We start from the raw sequence: 18,447 nt of genomic DNA, 5'->3' as shown, positions 1-18,447 counted from the left end.
CAATCCTGACCTAAATTACTGGGTCGGAGATCAGTGAAAAATAAAAATGTAATCCAATCCTTTAAATATCACAAAAGCAATTAAATTAAATTAAATTTTATTTATATAGCGCCAAACCACAACAAAAGTCGCCTCAAGGTGCTTCATAGGTACAGAGAAAAACTCAACAATCATATGACCCCCTATGAGCAAGCACTTTGGCAACAGTGGGAAGGAAAAACTCCCTTTTAACAGGAAGAAACCTCCGGCAGAACCAGGCTCAGGGAGGGGCGGGGCCATCTGCTGAGACCGGTTGGGGTGAGAGAAGAAAAACAGGATAAAGACATGCTGTGGAAGAGAGCCAGAGATTAATAACAGATATGATTCGATGCAGAGAGGTCTATTAACACATAGTGAGTGAGAAAGGTGACTGGAAAGGAAAAACTCAATGCATCATGGGAATCCCCGGCAGCCTACGTCTATTGCAGCATAACTAAGGGAGGATTCAGGGTCACCTGGTCCAGCCCTAACTATATGCTTTAGCAAAAAGGAAAGTTTTAAGCCTAATCTTGAAAGTAGAGATAGTGTCTGTCTCCCGAATCCAAACTGGAAGCTGGTTCCACAGAAGAGGGGCCTGAAAACTGAAGGCTCTGCCTCCCATTCTACTTTTAAATACTCTAGGAACAACAAGTAGGCCTGCAGTGTGAGAGCGAAGTGCTCTAATAGGGTGATATGGTACTACAAGGTCATTAAGATAAGATGGGGCCTGATTATTTAAGACCTTGTATGTAAAAAGCACCTCACAAAACTTACGACATGACATAATCCAGGTAGTAACCTCAGCAGTATGAGCAGTATCCGTCACATGAAAGAGTTACTTCACACTGAAAGCATTTGGAGCATCTGGAGTGTCACTTGGTGCTGCCAAACCAGCATTTCATCTCCGAGCAGGCCAACCAAGACAAGTAAAGCAGGTATGTAAGTTCTTAATGTTTGTAAAGCATTCCCATCTGTTGTCATTGCTAAGTCTGACCATACGATGAATAGACTCAGGTTTTACGAAAAGCAGTGTTGCAGGCTTAACAGTTTTGTGGTTCTAAAATAAATTTATGAAAAATACAGTTTTGTATGGAAATTGTACAAAATTCAGGTTAAATGTGATAGAAATGATTTACACTGAAATCCATCTTGATAAAAGATGAGTGTCATGAAGCCGTGTTTGCATTTATTTGCACTGCTTTCCACTCTGGATGTCTATTTATTTTCAGCTATAAGTATAAAAGGGTCCATTCTACAATCAGCTTTTTTAAGTTGTTGAATAAAAACATTACTTTGTACTGATATTGCACTTATACTTACTTTTATTCAGAACCAGAGTTTTTTTAAAATGCATAAAATTGCATTGTAAATTACTTTTTATTATTACTTTATATATTACATATATATTACATATATTACTCTAATATTACTTTTATTACTTTAAATACTTTAAGTACTTTAAAGTTCTGCTAAAAGTTAAACTAAAAAGGTCAGTATTGCTGAATTGCAAAATATTTTGGGTGCAGTGTATTTTTTGCATACATATATAATAGAGTAGCTTTTAGTAGTTTTTTTTTTTTTTAATTTCAGTATGAACTTTTACAAAATGCAGCAAGACATTAAAAAAAACTGTTTTCATACCATCCCTTCAAAATACCAACAATTGCTTACAGTTTTTTCTGAATGCTTAAACCCTAACTTTGATTCTTGTTGCACAATTTCTAAAACTATTAATACTTATAGCAAAACCACTCACTAAGTTTGCAAAACTAAAAGCAAAAACACTGCTTTGCATGCATCCGTACTACCTGCTCCGGGAATTCTCGCATGTTATCGCGATAACAGCGTATGCCCCCCTCTCGGCCAACGCGGATGCAGCCTGTGACTCTCTCCACACTGTGGTCAGCAGACTGCAAACACAATCTCCGAGAGCCCTTCTCATAATATCAGGGGACTTTAATCATGCCTCACTGGACTCCACACTGCCCACCAGAGATGGGCAGTAACGCGTTACTTGTAACGCGTTACTGTAATCTGATTACTTTTGTCAAGTAACGAGTAATGTAAGGGATTACTATTGCAAAAACGGTAATTAGATTACCGTTACTTTCACGTAGGAACGCTGCGTTACTGCGTTACTAAAACCGTGATTTTTTGCGAGAACGTCTCATGACAGTGACGTAAGCGAGTGCGACGTTCGTGACAACAGCTGTCTGCAGATCATAATATATCGAGTGCGGGACAGAGTGTAGCATGCAGCGTTTAAAGCGTGGAAGTACTGACCTTATTTTGAGTTTGAGTCCATAAAAAGTGACAAAAACATTAGTGTCCGTTGTGCGTGGGAAGAAAACTTCTTTTTACAGCGAAAAAACCCCTAAACTTCCAAGCAAGCACCGAGTGTACTACGACGTAATGTGAAATTCACAGAGAAACTCGCGGATTCTTCCACTGACCGCTGCAGCACACCTGCACCAGGGTAAACCTCCTCCGCCTACCCCAGTCCTGCTTTACAGGTGAAAATAGAGCAACAGGACCGCTAGTCTTTGATTTTATTTATTTTCTGCTGTGTTTTACTTGCATCTATTTGAAAGAGTGAGTGTAAACACAAAAAAATATTTTATGTGCTGGAATGTGCAGAAAATAGGTTTAAATGTTAAACAAATTTCTTCCAGTCAGAGAATGTTGCATATAATTTAATTTTTGCTTGATGCATAAAGTTAAAAGATTAAAACTAATAAAACAAGTTTTAAAAAGAGACTTTTCCATTTGATTACATTTTGTATGATGAATTATGCAGAAAAAGTAGAATTGGGCTGAAAGATCTATCGCTTTATCACCTATTCAGGTTGTAAATTGTGTTTTTAAAAAGTAACTAAGTAACTAAGTAATTGATTACTTTTGAAAATAAGTAATCAGTAAAGTAACGGGATTACTTTTTGGGGGAAGTAATCAGTAATTAGTAACTGATTACTTTTTTCAAGTAACTTGACCAACACTGCTGCCCACCTTCACCCAGTATGTGACCTGCCCAACCAGAGACAATAAAACACTGGACTTACTGTATGCCAATGCAGAAGAGGCATACAGTTCATCACCTCTCCCTCCCCTGGAGAGCGAAGTGCTCTAATAGGGTGAGGTGGTACTACAAGGTCATTAAGATAAGATGGGGTCTGATTATTTAGGACATTTTATTTGAGGAGCAAGATTTTCGAGTCAATTCTGGATTTGATAAGCCAATACAGGAGAAATATGTTCTCTCTTTCTAGTCCCTGTCAGTACTCGTGCTGCGACATTTTGGATTAACTGAAGGATTTTTAGGAGTTTTAGGACTTCCTGATAGTAATGGATTACAGTATGCATAGCAGTGAAAATGTATGAAAATGAAACCTGTGGTACATAGCCGATTATTATAGATAGGTTAAACATATTTAAAATTAAATTCCTGTATTTTATTTTATTAATATGCCTTATTAATAAGCCTTTACACTAAACTTGAGGGGGACGACGGAGGAGAATAACCACATCAGTTCAGGAGGTTAAGTCAAGCGATTTATTGATACACACGTGTGGAGAGATGAAGCCTGCACGCAGACAGCCTTGATCTCTGAACCCACAACATCACAACAATGGTTTTATTTGTCAAGGTATATTTACCGACGTCCTTTCTACGTCAAATGATTCAATACATGTGTACCTCAAATCAAAACCACAATGACTTTTAACATAGTTTAAAAGAACACTCGCTGCCATCCTCCCGCAGGTGCAGTCCCTCCACCACAGCTCAAGCATAGCTTCTGGAACATCTTGCACCTGCTTCTTCATCAGACAGTCACGTATACACAGACATGAAAATGCAGATCTAGCAAAGCATGCTTAACTTTCACCTACAAAATGAACTCACTAACTGTATGTGGGTGTATGTGTGTGTTATCAGCATCCCCAGAATCAAGTCTTCCACTCCTCCTGCTTATGGCAAAAGCAAAACAAAGCATTACCTTTCTCTTGCTGGCATAGTAAATTGTTTGTCCACATTTATTCATCCCCACCTTTGTCCAGTCACACACATTCACACGAGATTTTTGCTGATAGTGGAGCCTCCTGTGCAAATAATCAGATACTCTCTCTCTCTCTCTCTCTCTCTCTCTCTCCCTCTATATATATATATATATATACACTATGTGTGTGTTAGCCTCACTTGAACTGTCTTTGACCTCTTGCTTATGCAACCAAACCGAGGCCCTTATCCTGTATGTAATAATCTTGACTCATATGTGAAATGTGTTAAACAAATGTTTCAATCAAATGCCACTACTTAAAATTTAATAAAATGTATACATGAATACAAGCACTCAGACTCTGCTTTCGGTTTCACTTTTGCAAAGCCTGGCGTTTCCTGTCAGCCTGCAACTCAGTCTCTCACCCACTGAAGTCTGGACTTCAGTGTAAGAATATAAAAAACATTCAAAAGCCTTTAGAATTATAGATTCAACTCCACAGTTTAAAGTGGTTCTTACTGGACCTGTAATAAAGACTGATTAATTGGGTGCCAATATGTTCAACCTATGAATACAATATCAATACTTCAATAAATGTATCAATGCAAATGCTTGCTATATGATTATGATGCAACAGTAATAACAAAATAATAAAAATAGAATTAATAAGAATAAAATAATAAATGGAAATAATAAAAATAACAAAAAAATAATAATACTTCCTTCCTTACAGAGCCAAAAAGGGTGTAGTTTGTGTGTGTGAGCACCCGTGTGTACACCTGTGAGCATGGACGCACTTGTTTTTAAAAAGGTTCCTTCATGTAATGATCTGTTAGAGGGTGTGGGGGGCCACTGCCCCGTTCTCCAGGGCATGAAGCAGGTATGGAGGAGATCAAAACTCCAGACATCCAGAGGCCCCCAGAACACAAGAGACCAAGGAAGACCAACAGAGGGGCAGCCGCGCCACTATCCCAGAAAGAGCTGAGGAGAGTCCCAGATGAGGGGTCACTCAGCAGCCGCGGAGCAGAAGCCAGGGGGGTTGCAGTGACGTGCCCGGGAGCTCCGCCGGCAGCCAGCTGCGCCAGAGTGACTGAGCCCCAGGCCGAGAGGCCGAGGGCACCCCACCCCCGAAGAGGCCCGAGCAAGCCCCAGGCTCCAGGCCCCGATAAGCAGCCACCAAGGAGTGAGCCGGTGTGTACCTGGACGCCCACCCCCAGACACAAAGAACCACCAACGCACCGATCTATATATCATTATCATTACTTTAACTTTCAGGTTCATCCGTTGAACTTAGGGTCAGAGGTCAAATGTGATATGATATTTTAAATCTTTATATTTTATAAATGTTGATATTACACAGCACAGCACAGTTTTTAGAATCATCAACTTTTAAGGCTTTTTTGTCAATTTTCCACCAACAAGTCATAAAGTTGACCTTGAAGACGTCGGTGGATTTAAGCCAGATTTTAATGGATTGTTTTAACATGATCCTGCTCTACACCCTACCGAGTTTTACCAGAATACATTCAAAAACTTTTAGAGCTGTTGTGTTTACAGAAAGAATGAAAAGCAAATGCTGGCAAAATCATGAGATCCTTGTTGAAGGTAATAAGAAACTGAGGAAACAATTGCTCGTCCTTGGTTTACATATGATTTACACAAGTGAAACTGTCCCTGTGTTCATAGTGCTTAGTGTTTACCTGATGAATAGACCAAGGAATGCTAGAAGGTGATCAGACTGGATTGTCGGCTTGCAGTGACTCATTAATTCTTGTGTCAGTTCCTGTTTCCTGCTCGGCTCCAATAAGTCATTTCACTTTGACAGCGACAGTCTGGATCAGTGTGTCGGAGTCTGGGGTCTTTATCTGTGGTAAGTCTTCTTTTTATTTGTTTGTTTGGTTTCTTTTGTGTTTGTTTGGTTTTTGTTTAGTTTTAGTTTTTGAGTCACAGAACAAACAAAAAAAGAACCTTGTGACAAAACACTAAAAATGTAGTAAAAAAAAAGAAGAGGGATTTTTTCTACATGTCACTGAATAAACTTTAAATAAAGTCAAGCTGTTTTTTCTCTGACAGACCATGAGCACATACAAGATGATAAATTTTATCAGTTAAAAGCTTCCACAAAGCTCCAAATGTTACAGAAAAGTGTGAGAAAAGTAATTATGTTTATAACGAACTGTCCTTGGAATCGTGCAGAGACCTGCACTTAAAGCAGGGCTTTGTCTCATTGAGGTGACTTAAAAGAAACTCTGAGCCTTCAGTTTTGTTATGTGCTTAAGTTACACTGACATGGAGCAGGTTAATTTAAAACTAAAAGGTCATAGTCTAAGTTGATCAGTGCTCCTGGTGAGCATTTGATGGTTCACCTCCAGCCTTGGCTGAGCCTTTATGTTTTTCTTTAATCTATTTGCCAAATAGAGATAAAACACAGAGCTGACTGCAGTAGCTCAAGAGCTGGAGAAGGCAAAAACAGAGATCAAATAATGTCTACAGAAAACTGACGGCCTTTTAAATTAAATGAAGGGGTTAGAATGATAATAACAGGTGAGGATAAACAAGTGAAGACAATAAAGAGACTGAAAGATGAGAAGCAGGAAAATACAGGCACTCAGAGTACAGCGCAGGTAGATTCCAGGAAATCTAAGATAAGGAGAATTTTCTGTTCAGCCAGAAAAACATGCCTATATCCTCCCAAGCCTCCCGAGGCTATTTATTTATGCTCTATGTAATGGAAATTTGTTCTTAATCTATATTTTTTGAATTATTTGAGCTACCCCACTAAGTCCCGATGTATGAAATAGAGGACATCCTGGGCTTTTCAATGATATCTCATATGTTTGGGTGGCTTCTTTTCGTTGCAAAGAGACAGGAAGTCACATGAAGTTAAACGGGAATATTAATTTTTCTTTAGTTCTCAGGATGATGTCTAAAACTGAGAACAAAAAATAAATAAATAAATAACCAGGGTGTTAAACAGACTTGAATTCAATGCAGTGTAAAGTACTAGCAAATCCTACATGAATATTTATTTACAGACCTTGCCTATAAATGCTAAAAAATAATGTTCTGTTTTATGTGTAAATACCTTTATTGCAAATAGTAGTCTTGAATTTAACCATTGTCATGGCACTGTACCTGTGACCCAGTGACCCAGTAATTTTCAGGTTTAACTTATCCTCTGGGATTTAGTCCCTAAAAGGTTGACTCTATTTATTTGGATGTAGCATTTTCAGTGGGAGAAATGTTTCCTCACTCATCCACTTGGATGAGTGACTTGGATCAGAAGTTAATTTTTCCTACAGAGATCGTAACAACTACTCTGCGACCAGACCACGTCCTTTGGTCTAACTCCTGAAAACGTGTTTAGGTCACTGAGCTGACAGTACTGTGGAAGGATGCAATTTAGAAAGCATTTGAGCGTAAGAAGCTGCAGTATGCCAACTTGGCATATTAGCTAACACTGCTGAGAGGACCAGTCACTGGCTGTGGCAAAAGAGGGCTGACATCACTTGGGCTGCTAAGGCAGTCAGTTAACCGCAAGACACACGCCCAGGATTGATCAACCCGTGGTTGGCCTGCCTCAGTTGAGCGTGTCAAAAGGGTAGAACACCTACCACTAGAAATTTTACTCGTTGACTCATATAGCTGTCTCAGGGCCTCGTGGGGGCTGTGCAGCTAACCTCATGGTAGTGAAACCTAACGGAGGAAGAAAAAAAATGTTCCGCTCTTCTCCCTTCTAATCTTTTTCCCTTTTCTGGGAGGCAGTGGGGAGGTAGAGCCTATAGCCCGATCTGGCGGGGAGGTGTGGGATAGCAGATCAGGTGCCCCCCTTCCGGCTCTCCTCTCTGCTCTCTTCTATTTCTACCTTTTCTGTCCCTTTGAAGAAGTGAGGCTCCTTAAATATTAAAGAGGCAAGTATTACTTCTAATTTTGCAGTGAATTTATGAAAAAAAAAAAAAAAATTGTAAAAAACTAAACAGAAGAAAGTAGAAGAAAAATACCATTTAACATAAACCAGTGACACTGATCAACCCTGGCAGGGCCTCCTTGGATGAGGGTGTCTAGTGATAATGGCCGAAACACACAATTAATCCAAGGTCCACAACTGATGATGTGTCCCAAATATTTTAATATTATAATCTAGATAAGATCTCTAATTTCTAACCCTAACCAAGGAAGGTAAAAAACAAAAAGTTCAGGCACACAACGATGTGTCCCGCTGGTAAAGTTTCTGGGCTACCTTTCCTCATAGCAGCCATCGCTCAAGACTTTCCCCATTTGAAGCAATGCATTATCAGGGATTGTAACATCTCATTTTAGTGAATCAAGTGACTTCTTCTGGCTCCTCTTCCTTTAGTCTGTGATTTAGTATTGTTCATGATTCAGTTTCTTTGTTTTTCCATGTCTCTTGTACATGTTACGTCTCCAAGATTATTCATTTGTCTCCCCAGTCACTGTGTTAATCTCACGTGTCTTGAGTCTGAGTTTCTGTCTGTTTTATTTTATTTAGTTCCAAGTCTTGTGTTCAGTGTTTCCAATTTTGCTTCCTCCTTGTCTCATTTTTTCAGATTTGTCCCAGCTGTGTTTTCCTCCTGTGTCTCATTCCTTTGTTATCCTTTGTGTATTTAGGCTCTGTTATTGTTGTTGCGTTGTTCCATGTTGCTGTGTTCCTTGTAGTTGTGAGTTTCTTCCTGGTTTGCCTAGTTCTAGTTAACCAATTTCCCTGCTATACGGGCTAAAACAGATTTTTATGTCCTTTTATTTGTCTAAGAAAAACGTGGTAATAAAAACTGTAACTGTCCACCAGAGACCACTACACTTAATTATTTTTTGTTTCTTTAAAAGTCAGTTTTATATTTGAAATCCCTGTAAGGAGATCTGATTAATCAACTTGAGTATTTTGTTTTTGGGAAAAGAAAATAATTTTACAGCTTGCCAAAAATTTATATCTAAATTAAGACTACATACATGATTGCTCTTGCCAATTTCAACCTGAACAATCTCTGTCCACAGGCTGTAACACAAAGGCTCTCTGGCCTTGAGTACCAATTGCCTGGGTGCCTCCACTCTGTGGAGAAACAGCTCTACACAGAGGTGCTACATAAGGCTGGAAAAAGGGTAGGACACGCCCACACAGGCAAAAGAGCCAGTAAACTCTAAATGCTTTGATATGCCTCTTAAACAAGGTACAGATTGTTCTTTATTAATGATTTACAGGTAAGGCTCTTCTGTAGTTGCCCCAGTTGCCTCAAGATGTATATGTCTACAATTGTAATGTGAAAAGCCAAATCATAATTGTTTATAGTGAGTATTTGTATGAATAATTTTAAATTTTATGTGCCTTTTGTGAATTTTTTTTTTTTTTTACCATATTTTTCATTTTAGTCTTCGAACTTCTACAATGTTTCGCCTGAAGGATGGACGATGCTGTAAAATGCCACTTGGGACCATCTGTGTCTTTCTTTTTCATCACTCTATTTTTTTCTTTCACTTAGCACACTTTTGTGGAGGTAAATAAGTCTTATCTTTATGGAGTTACAAAATTATGCAACAAATCTTAATCTATTAATTACACAAATATTTCTGTTATTGATGAAATTCGCCATTTAATTTATGTCATAGGCTAAAACAGCAAATATAAAAGGGTTACATCACCTGGACTTCTGAACCCTTTTTTTTAACATGTTTAACACGTATTTGTAATTTTCCTTTAGGTGTGTCTCAGGTGGTTGGTCCATCTGACCCAGTTGTGGCAATAGTTGGTGATGACACTGTCTTACCGTGTCATCTGGATCCTGCTGTGAATGCTGCCGATATGACAGTAGAGTGGACAAGATCCGACCTCACACCCAGATTTGTCCATGTTTGGCGTGACGGTGTGGAGCTCGTGAATAAAAAAAATGAAGCCTACATGGAAAGAACGTCACTACCCATTAACAACCTGAAGCTCGGAGACATTTCATTAAAACTCTCCAAAGTGAAACTGTCAGATAGGGGATCATACAAATGCTTCAGTCCTGCACTTAGTGGACAAGCCAGTGTTGAGCTTGTTGTTGGTAAGTGGAGATATAATCCTTGTACAGAAAGCTCAAGATGATATCTAATGTTAGAAATATAAGCAGTCATTATTTACTTTAGAAAAATACAATGTTACTATTATAAAATCATAAGCGTAAAATAAACATACCATGCTGCGCTATTATTTTTTAAATATGTGCAAAAGAACATATGGTATAGCACTAAAATCAAACCAATGACAATGTTTAATGAGAGTAGAGTCAATATTTGTGCTCAAAATGATGACAAACTGCTAAGAAAAATTAGCATGTCATCACTGAAAGAGGAAATTATTCATCTATAATTTTAGATGAAGTCAAGCTGTTTTCTCAGCTAAAAGACACATATTGGCCTGCTTATTCTATTTTACAATTTCAGCCAAGGCAACTCATGTTTATATGAATCAGTTTTCCTTGTAAACAACATTTTGCTCTGGTTTTGTTACATTCTGTTGTGTTATTATGTATATATTGAATCCCAAAAAACTAAAACTATTGTTAAATGAGAGTTTAACAATTGTTTAACAATGAAACAAGTGAATTCTAATTGTTGCTATCAGCTCTCCAAGTAAGACTTCAGTATTAAATAAAACGGTCCAGTTAGGAAGCTGAACTTTCATCTCAGCCAAACCGATTTAGTCTGGAAAAAAATCAAACACTGAAATAAACCAAACATTAACATTTAGAAGTTATCTAACTGATTTATATACCATGTTTAACCCGAGTAGCGAAAGACCCCCGCTGTGAAAACGCTGTGCCAGGAGTTTGCCTCTTGACCACCCGGTCAGCCGAAAATGTTAGAGCACCTTTGTAAATATGTGATGTCTTGATAAATCGAGCAAATAAGTTTTCACAGCAACATTCTCGTCTGAAAATATCTTAAAGTTTATTTTGTGATCGAGAAAGAGTAATATTTTAAACTCCGCCACTCTGCGTTCCTCCGTAACTGCCTTGTTTGAGTTTCAGATGAAATGTATTCTGGGATATTTGTCTCGGTTTGGCTACATTAGCTAGTGAGCCTATTGGAGACCAAAATAGCCAATGAGAACTTTTTCCATCCAACTCTGTGATTGCTTGGTTTTGTGGCACACTAATAGCGGTGTAAAGAAAGTTGAGCGTGCATGAAGCAAAGATGTTGTGAGTGCAAACGACACACTGAGAGCAGGTCGGCAGATGTCTGTGAGCACACAGAGCTAGTGATGTGTGATACCACTGATTTCCTTTCTAATCCGATACCAAGTAAAATTCAGGGTGGTATTGATGATACTGATCCGATACCGATACTTTGTACAAAAACTTAATTTTTTTAAATTTTATCTTTTATTGTATCTCAAATTATAGGTTCATAATGATTTTAGGACATCAGATAACTTGTTCTTATCACTTAATAATGCAGAATTATCATATAGAAATAAAAAAAAAACTGAAGTTGTGCACTATTTGAGCATGTTGCCTGAGAGACGTCTGTCTTGCCCTAGCAGCACTTGTCCCTGTCCTCCTCTTCAGTTCACCTCAACATACACTTGTCATATTCTGTGATATGATTTACTCTGAGGTGTTTGACAAGGTTAGTGGTGTTGCCACAACACCTCACTGTCTGGCCACATGTATCGCAGACCGCGTCTTGGCTGTTTGTGGAGGTAAAATACGTGTGCACATGACTCCTTTTACACTCAGCCATTGTTGTGAGTGCGCACGCCAAGGGGCTGCGACACATTTATACAGCCGTATTTCACACATGACTATGAAAGTCGGAAGAGGAAGTAGTTCCTTCCAATGTAGACAATCTAAATGATATAGTTTCTTTCCAATGTGTTCCTGTTAATGATAAACTACTAATTTACCCCAAATTACTAAAATATCGATATTTTAATGTGAGAATGGATTCTAGAATATAAATGACTGGTATCGGAGGAATTGATATTTCAGTATCGGTCCGCACATCACTACACAGCAGAGATCTGAGCAAGAGCAAATGCAAACAACTGAGTGTGAGGGGCTGTTAATGGGTGTGTACCGTAAATCCTGGACTACAGAGTACACCTGTTTAAAAGCTGCATGCTCTACTTTTAGAAAGAAAATCAATGTTGTGCGTTTCACTTGTAATATGAGATATCTACACAGAAATATTACACGTGAGGATTTTTAACATTTAATTTAATCCGTAAGGTAACATTAAACTTGGTAACATAAACGTTATGGTAACATACAAAAATACATACTTTAAATGCTTTTTTCCTCGAACAGCGCCTGTAACACGGCTACCTTTAAGTATTCATGCGTATCGGTAACACACAAATTACGTTGCTTATGGTTTTTTTACGGAACAGTGGACAAACAACATTACAATGTCTCTTAAGGACCGGTAAAAATATATACCGTATATATACTACTTATCCATGTTATTGGTCTACTGTTACCAGGCAAAATGTTTTTGGCCACATGAAAAAAAATATGCATTAGCCACACATCAGTATAAGCCACAGTGTTCAAAGTGTGGGGAAAAAGTAGCGGCTTATGACCCGAAAACTACGGTATATGGATAATCTCAAACACTGAAATACATTTCTTGCACGCAGAAATGACTTTTCTTCGCTCAAGATATGTTTCTCCTCAACATGCAACATTTGTGTTTGTAAATTGTTTTTTACAGGCACACAGAATAGAGACACTAAAATAACGCCATACTTAAGGATCTTATAATGTGTATCTTTCCCTGCCTTCTTCCCATCATCCTCAACCAGTTATGGCAGATCGCTGCCCCTACTTGAACCTGGTTTTACTGGAGGTTTCTTCCTGTTTAAAGGGAAATTTTCCTTCCCACTGTTGCCAAGTGCTTGATCATAGGGAATCATCGGATTGTTGGGGTTTTCCCTTTAGTATTAAAATGTCTCTGCCTTGGCAATATATAGCACCTTGAGATGGCTGGTGTTGCGATTTTGTGCTGAAGCTGAATTGAATTGAACTAAAAATACATTGATTATGTAGTGCCATTACAGTTGCTTGACTGTTTACAGTCAAGGTACATCTTCCTGAGAACCAATGAAAAAGGAATCATCCCAATAAACTCTTTTTGTGATTTCCTGCATCTTTGTAGCTAAAATAAGTCAAAAGATATTGACAAAGAACAAATGCCAATGATAGAGGAAATAAATAAATAGGCTGGTTCTCAGGAGGATATGTTAAAGAAGGCTCCGCATGAATGTCAGCAGCTTATTTTTTTTATGCCAGGACATTATAGAAGTTAGTGTTTTTCGTGTCACTGTTAAGTGCTTTAAATACAATTGGTGATTGCAATAATTTTAATCTTGGCTCTGTAGTGTTGCTACTAGTTATAGTTACCAATGTGTTTTCTCCTTTCCTAATCATTAGGTGTAGTTTCATCACTTATCATCACTGTAATGGGAAATAGTGAGGACAGCAGTAAAGTAGTGTTGCAGTGTGAGTCTGCAGGCTGGTATCCAGAGCCTGAGCTGCTGTGGTTGGACGGTGAGGGAAACCTCCTCTCTGCTGGACCTACAGAGACCCTCAGAGGTCCTGATGACCTCTATACTGTCAGCAGCAGAGTGACTGTGGAGAAGAGACACAGCAACAACATCACCTGCAGAGTCCAACAGAGGAACACCAACCAGAGCAGAGAGACACACATACATGTTCCTGGTAAAAAACACGTTATTTAGTCATATGTATTTTTTTTTTTTGTGTGTGTGTGTGTGTGTGTGTAAAATTGCTTCAGTCTGCTTGTTGATATTCTGGGTGTTCTCATTACAGGTGATTTATTTAACTCTTCATGTAGTTCTGCTGGTCACATCGCCATAAGTGTAGTTGTGATAGTCCTGCTTATTCTTGCAGTTGTCTTTGTTGTGTGGAAATATCGTTCCAAATGTCAAGGTACAGTTTCTTGTTGGAAAAAGTGACTAAAAAATATCTTTAAAAAATGTTGGCATAACATATGTCTGTCAATTTAATTGTTTTTTTTTCTACAACAGACAGAAACACAAGAACTGATCAGGTCTTCACTGAGGAGAGAACAGAAACACATCATCTCACAAAAGATGTTGACACTGTCGACTTTAATATAGATCAAGAAAACATCAATGCTCGGATTAAAAAAGAAGAGAAAGACAAAACTGAATTGATAGTGGTGGTTCAATTTTTAATGGCTCATAAATATGATTTAGACAATGATATTCATGAACTTAAAAAGACACTGCGTGATCTACAGAAACAGCAAAATGAAAATCAGAGTCGGCTGGTAAAAAATAATAAAAAACCGGCAGACCAAGAAAGCCTAAAATTTGACAAAATAAATGAAGAAGAGACAACTAATTTTAAAACAATGAAGAAAAACATTGAAAAAGAAATAGATGAAAAGGAAACACAAATAAATTCAGTATCGTATGTGGTTGATGTAATCGCAAAGAAGAAGAATGAGTTAGAAGATACTATAAAGAAAACTCAAACACAGAGGGAGAATTCAGAGGCATAAATGTAAACCTTAACAAACACTGATAAATGTCTGCTTAAATTAATAATGTCACAGTTCAAAAAGTAACACATTTACAGTCTCTAACATTGAAACAAGTACTACAGGACATATTACATGAATGAAAGCAAATCCACAACAGCAGCTAAAGTAAAGACAAGATGTGTCTGCAAAGGTTCTCAGTCATCCAGGTCATTGTAGTCTAAGGAGCTTGGAAAGAAAAGCGTCTGGACTTCTTGAAGTTGCTTGAAGATGTTTCAGTCTTCAAGCAGAGGAGTAAAAGAGGCCATTTACGTCCACTGTGAGCGACCATCTTTGAACAGAGGCGGTGGTTTACGACACCAACTGTCTGCCATCTATAATCCAATTTTGAGATCCCTTCCCAGACCCCTTAATGCCCACTCACATCCTGGGCCATCTGACCTCAGGAAATCACATGATAGGGTGGGGCCAGGCTTCACAATGAGCTCACCTGAAACCCTGGCTGATTGTGACCCACACCCGCTTTCACACCTTGGCTCATGTGATTAGGACGAGGATCATCAGGGGGTCCTTTTGTACCTCTTTGGGGGGGGGGACTCCCACAGGGTTTAAATCTGGGACTATCCACCATCTGACCGTAGAACTGTGAAAGCTTCTCGGATGAGAGGTGAAACGACTTCAAGCAACTTAAAGAAGTCCAGAAGCTTTTCTTTCCAAGCTCCTTAGACTACAGACAAGATGAATTTTATTTGTTCTACAGAAGATGGTTGGTTGTCATCGCCAGATTAACACAGGAGCAGAAATTGGTTGAGAGACCGAGTGACATAATTTTAAATGTCCTTTTTTGACCTCTAGTAGTCATATGATTAATAACAACTGCATACAAGGAGAAATGTGTTTCAGAGTCAAAAGAGAGTTGCGCTCTTTTAGTCACAAAAAACATTACAGTTTTATTGTTCCATTTTAATAAAATTCTAATCGATATCCACACATTTCATAGATAGTTGTACATTATAATTTGAATTCTCTTTATAAATGAACTCTTTGGTATTTTGTTATGAACAAACACTAATGCATAAAACTGAAAAAAAAATAGGGTTATACCAGGATAAACCTCATGTGTAAACTGCTTTTCACAAATATAAATGCTGTGAAACTTGAAGCAGTCGACTGCAAAATTTTGTCTTACTGTTAGGTACAACGAATACTGGAGATAATAATAATGATAATAATAATGATGATGATGATGATAATGTTAATCGATTGCATTTATTTAGTGCTTTTCGAGACCCTCAAAGCACTTTACAATTCCACTATTCATTCACTCTCACATTCACACACTGATGGAGGCAAGCTACAGTTGTAGCCACAGCTGCCCTGGGGCACATAAACCTAATAATATAGGATTTTACATATTTGGTGTCATGTGCCAGGTCATGCATTCATTCTTATCTATTATACTCTTACTTTTTTAAACTTTTTGTTGTCTTTGCTCTTTTTTTAACGTTTTTAATGTTACATTTTTTTCAAATATATTTTTAGATAATATAAGATCCTCATTTAATTTCTGTCTTTAACTTTGTCTTCCTAAAGCTTAAGTTTTGCTTTAAATGTACACGTGTGTATTTCTTTCTTGTTTCGTAAAAAATAAATCAGTTTTAATAAAGGTTGGTGTAAAAATATGAAGCAAGACATTAAAATATTTCAAATGGGTAAAACATTTTAGTAGCTTATAGCAGAATTAACATTATCAGCAAAATACATTTAATAAATATACAATTACTATTAATTATACAAATTTAAAGGCAGTTATGATCTGTCACATAACTGTCACATAACAAACCCTTACAGCACAATGTCATGTGCTGTAAGGGTTTGGGAGTAGTGTATGAAACTTGCAGATGTATGCTGATGTTCATATTGGAATTTCCATTTGCAGTTCTGGTTAGATTCGAAGAAAGTTAATGAATCATAATTCATGACTTAGATATTTAATAATGGTGGGTCTGTCTAGCACAAACCCGCTGCTGGAACTGAGGGAATTCAACTAAACAGCAAAGCAAGACACAAGCAGGCAAAGTTCTTTGTGTTACTCATGCATGAGGGAGACCTGACCTCAGTCAGGTTACCTGTAGCACTCCTTTTGTTGTGGTTACATGAATATGCATAGGTTCATGAACATATGACGTCTTACATAGGTATACATGTGAACAAAGAGTACCTTGTCTGTGCGTTGTGTAAGTGTGTGTGTGTGTGTGTGTGAAGATGTGATCCTGCGAAGACTCCCCAGGAGTCTAGCGGGATATCTAAACAAAAGTCTCTTATACTTAACCAGATATATGTGTGTTTGCTATACCATATATCATAAAGAGAAGATATGACCTTTCCCAGGACCCTAGGACGTGCGTGATCTATGCCAGAACACTCTGAAGAGGAGTGAACGCACTCCCCTTTTCATGCTACACAGAGTTGTTACAGACCTCCTAGGATGAGACATTCTTTCAATATGCAACTATATACTTCCAAACATAAATTATTATGTTTCTTAATATAATATCAATACAAATGACAATTATAAAATAACAAATCCAAAAATTACATTCAGTATTCTGTATATGTTCTGTTCACAGACCACACCCCCCTCACCGCTCTGTAAGCCTGTGGTTGCTGTACTGTGCTGTTAAACTAAGGAATCACAGTAAAGACGGTATAACCTTTATCTGTGCGTCCTGCGCGAATGAAATGGCTCTTAGAGCCGGATCTTTGATGTGAGCAACGCGAGCCGGCTCCTTATCGAGAGCCGTGGGGTTTTTTTCCCCCGTTCTCTCACCCTCTCTCTCGTACTTTTTTCCCCATTCACTCGTCATGCGAGCGTTGTGCTTTGAGCTGGGCAGAAGGGGGAGGGGCGGTAGTTACAGTCGCAGTAGCACAGGAACAGAGCGGGAGGGAGAGAGAGAGAAAGAGAGCCAGGGACTAGTGACGGGATTTTCGACTCTTTTTAGAGAACCGGCTCTTTCGGTTCGGCTCACTAAAAAGAGCCGGCTCTTTCGGCTCCGAACCGGATCTTCAGGTTGTTTTGTTGCTTTAATTAATTTATGCACAAAAGGAATTACTAATGTAAAAAAAAAGTGGTTTTATTTATATATAAATATATGCGGTGGCCCCTAGAGACAGAACACGTCGCACATTTCTAGCATGAACTGAACTTCCAAAACAGAGCTACCTAGATCACTTAAATTACACAATTGAAAGCATATGTGTGTTGTTTGTGTATTTATACACAAGCACTCATATATAATCAAATAATTAAAAAAAAAAATGTTCATTTACCTGCTACTACCACACACCAAATCCGGTCGTTGGTACTTGCTGGCTTGTGTAGCCTCTAGGTAACAAAAGCTCAACACTGTGCGCCTAGCATTCTGGAGCACTTCTGTTGTCTTTTCTACATGTTTTGGAATTTGTACGAGCTTCTGAGGCTACGTCCACACGTACACGAGTATTTTTGAAAACAGAGATTTTGCGTTTTCGTTTTAAAAAATAATCCCGTCCACATGTAAATGCAGAAATGAAGGAAAACGCTGCTAGGAGCATGTCAAAGCAACAGGTGCCGATATATTCCTAAACGTGTAGAAATGTTGGCCAATCCGAAGTCTAGAAGCCTCGGTGGGAAATAGTAAACAAAGATGGGGCATAGAAGCAGAACCGAGTCGTATGTGTGGAGGGACAGTGACTGTGTGTGTATATGTAAGCATTTAAACACTGCAGAGAGTACACATTAGAAAGGTATAGTAATCATCCACAACTATTTTCAGTTGCAGATGATAAAGGATTCAGAAAGTTTATTCATGCAGGCCCATATGACAGAGAATATGCATCTTCTTTTCATATTTTAATTTATATTTAATTG

General features: G+C 38.2%; 2 protein-coding genes across 2 annotated transcripts in view; both read left to right on the top strand.

Moving 5' to 3' along the window:
• The first annotated feature begins 5,867 nt into the window (after positions 1 to 5,867).
• The window catches only part of LOC106096878 (butyrophilin subfamily 3 member A2), a 68,925-nt gene continuing 56,345 nt past the window's right edge, over positions 5,868 to 18,447 (top strand). The window contains exon 1 of the mRNA XM_019353876.2: positions 5,868 to 5,883. The gene's annotated coding sequence lies outside the window, so the exon portion shown is untranslated. The remainder of the gene's footprint in view (positions 5,884 to 18,447) is intronic.
• On the top strand, positions 9,852 to 14,390 carry LOC112845851 (putative selection and upkeep of intraepithelial T-cells protein 1 homolog; the record flags this gene model as incomplete). The annotated part of the gene is made up of 4 exons (XM_025905113.1): positions 9,852 to 10,069; positions 13,442 to 13,729; positions 13,922 to 13,960; positions 14,059 to 14,390. Coding segments are annotated over exons 1-4 (804 nt in total), but the record flags the coding sequence as incomplete, so codon positions are not given.

This window comes from Oreochromis niloticus, linkage group LG3 (genome assembly GCF_001858045.2).
Source record: "Oreochromis niloticus isolate F11D_XX linkage group LG3, O_niloticus_UMD_NMBU, whole genome shotgun sequence".
Classification (NCBI taxonomy): Eukaryota; Metazoa; Chordata; class Actinopteri; order Cichliformes; family Cichlidae; genus Oreochromis; species Oreochromis niloticus.
This window is presented reverse-complemented; position numbering and strand designations above follow the sequence as displayed.